General features: G+C 46.2%; 1 protein-coding gene across 1 annotated transcript in view; it reads right to left on the bottom strand.

Annotated features, from left to right (window-relative positions):
- The window catches only part of LOC119592435 (murinoglobulin-2-like), a gene marked incomplete at its 5' end in the record, with an annotated part of 10056 nt that overhangs the window by 5313 nt on the left and 3037 nt on the right, over positions 1 to 1706 (bottom strand). The window contains 3 exon segments of the mRNA XM_037941259.1: positions 142 to 316; positions 635 to 853; positions 1312 to 1515. Of these exon segments, the coding sequence (XP_037797187.1) occupies positions 142 to 316; positions 635 to 853; positions 1312 to 1515 (598 nt within the window).

The raw sequence follows: 1706 nt of genomic DNA, 5'->3' as shown, positions 1-1706 counted from the left end.
TAGGGAGGAAAGCAGGAAAAAATCAAATCGAAAACATAAATAGAAAAACTAAGACGACCTCCCTCCGGAATCAAATCCCAAACGACACTAAAACTACAAACTGCCCGAAAGCGACTTCACAGAAAACAAGGTAAAACCGACCCAAGGAACAGACAGCATGAGCTTCAGACTCGAGCGACAATTCGATCTCTTCCCCCGGTGGCCCGTGCCTCTGACCACGCGGGGTTTGGGCACTAAATCCGAGGCACCTCTCCACATCCAGCTGGACCGAGTCGGCCACCACCTCGCCGTCGTCCCGCGTGTCCCAAATCAGGAGCTGCGGTAGAAAAAATAAATAGATAAATACGTCATACGAAAAGGTGAGGAAACACTGGAGTAATTTGCTGGTATCAAGAGTAGTGTTATTTAATGCAATTATAGCTACATGGTATGCTTTCTCATGGATATGTCATAAATACAACGCACGTAAAAACACAATCCACAATTTATATATCCCTCATACCAAAATACACACGTATTTCGTTTCTCCCACATTCCCCGCTACCATACACAGATATTCCCTTTCATCCACCCTGGCAACCAGTCACACGCACACGAATGCCTCCTCCTGTTCCTCCTCTCGGTTCCTACACACCTTGACTTTGGGCGACGCCGTGGGTGGGAGAACGACTTGCAGGCTGAATTTCGCCCGGACAATGGGCGGCGACGGGTAAGTGGGCGGGAATCCGTCGATGAGGTGGTCCGGGTCGATGGGCAGCTCGCTCGCTCGCCAGTTCCACCTCTTTGGGCCAGGAATTGGATCTTTTCGCGAGACACGATCTGAAGGAGAAATGTTCCTTGGGGCTTGAGTTTTCTGGCGAATGACATAGGATAAGAATGTATCATATCTGAGCCATAAAAATTAAGCTTATGTATATCACTGTTATATTTATAGTTAGGAATTCTAATCACAGCACTGGGTACCCTCGTCTTAATTCACACGCATACAGTTTCACGCCCGGATGCAAGCACACGGCCCCCACTAAGGGAGGAACAAATATAATCGTCTTTACTTAAGTCGCACTCACTCTCGACCAAAGTTGGTGAATAAAGTCAAACTCGAATTGGTCAAAGGTCATAATCACCAAGCATGGTTTAGTAGGCCTACTCATCCAATAGAGACGATGATTTGGTGAAGGATCTTAATTTGCATATAAAAAATGGAAAAAGGTATCTTACTCTATGGGCAAAAGAAGGTTTACGCTGACCTACCTCTCTCTCTTCCCTAACTCTGAACCAGAAAGCGGCGGCAGGGACACCGGGCCGTCTTACCTGAGCGTGGATACCAGCCCTTGACGATTGTTGGCAGGAGAACAACACAGGGAGATTTAGTCTCGTTTTTTGACCTGGCACGCACTTCACCCGACCTCCAGGCGCTTGTATGACCAACGAGGAGTTCGAAGGCGAATAGAACGGGGATGATGTACCGATTGAGGGAGGTCTGTCGGATGTCAACACGTGATCTAAGGTTGATATCTGCGGTGGGGGTGAAGGGTGAGCTGCCTGTCTGCTCTCTCTCCTCTCAAAAATGATATGCTAATAATAAGTAGAATTAATTGATATTAACATACGTTAAGATACTACAACAAAAACATAATTAGAACAATGGCAATATATACATATACAACTTTATCCTATCTTAACTTTCCCTCTCATAGACATAGCAT

Source organism: Penaeus monodon, chromosome 30 (assembly GCF_015228065.2).
Source record: "Penaeus monodon isolate SGIC_2016 chromosome 30, NSTDA_Pmon_1, whole genome shotgun sequence".
In the NCBI taxonomy this organism is placed as follows: Eukaryota; Metazoa; Arthropoda; class Malacostraca; order Decapoda; family Penaeidae; genus Penaeus; species Penaeus monodon.
Note: the sequence above shows the minus strand (reverse complement) of the source record. Positions and strands in the feature narration are given on the sequence as shown.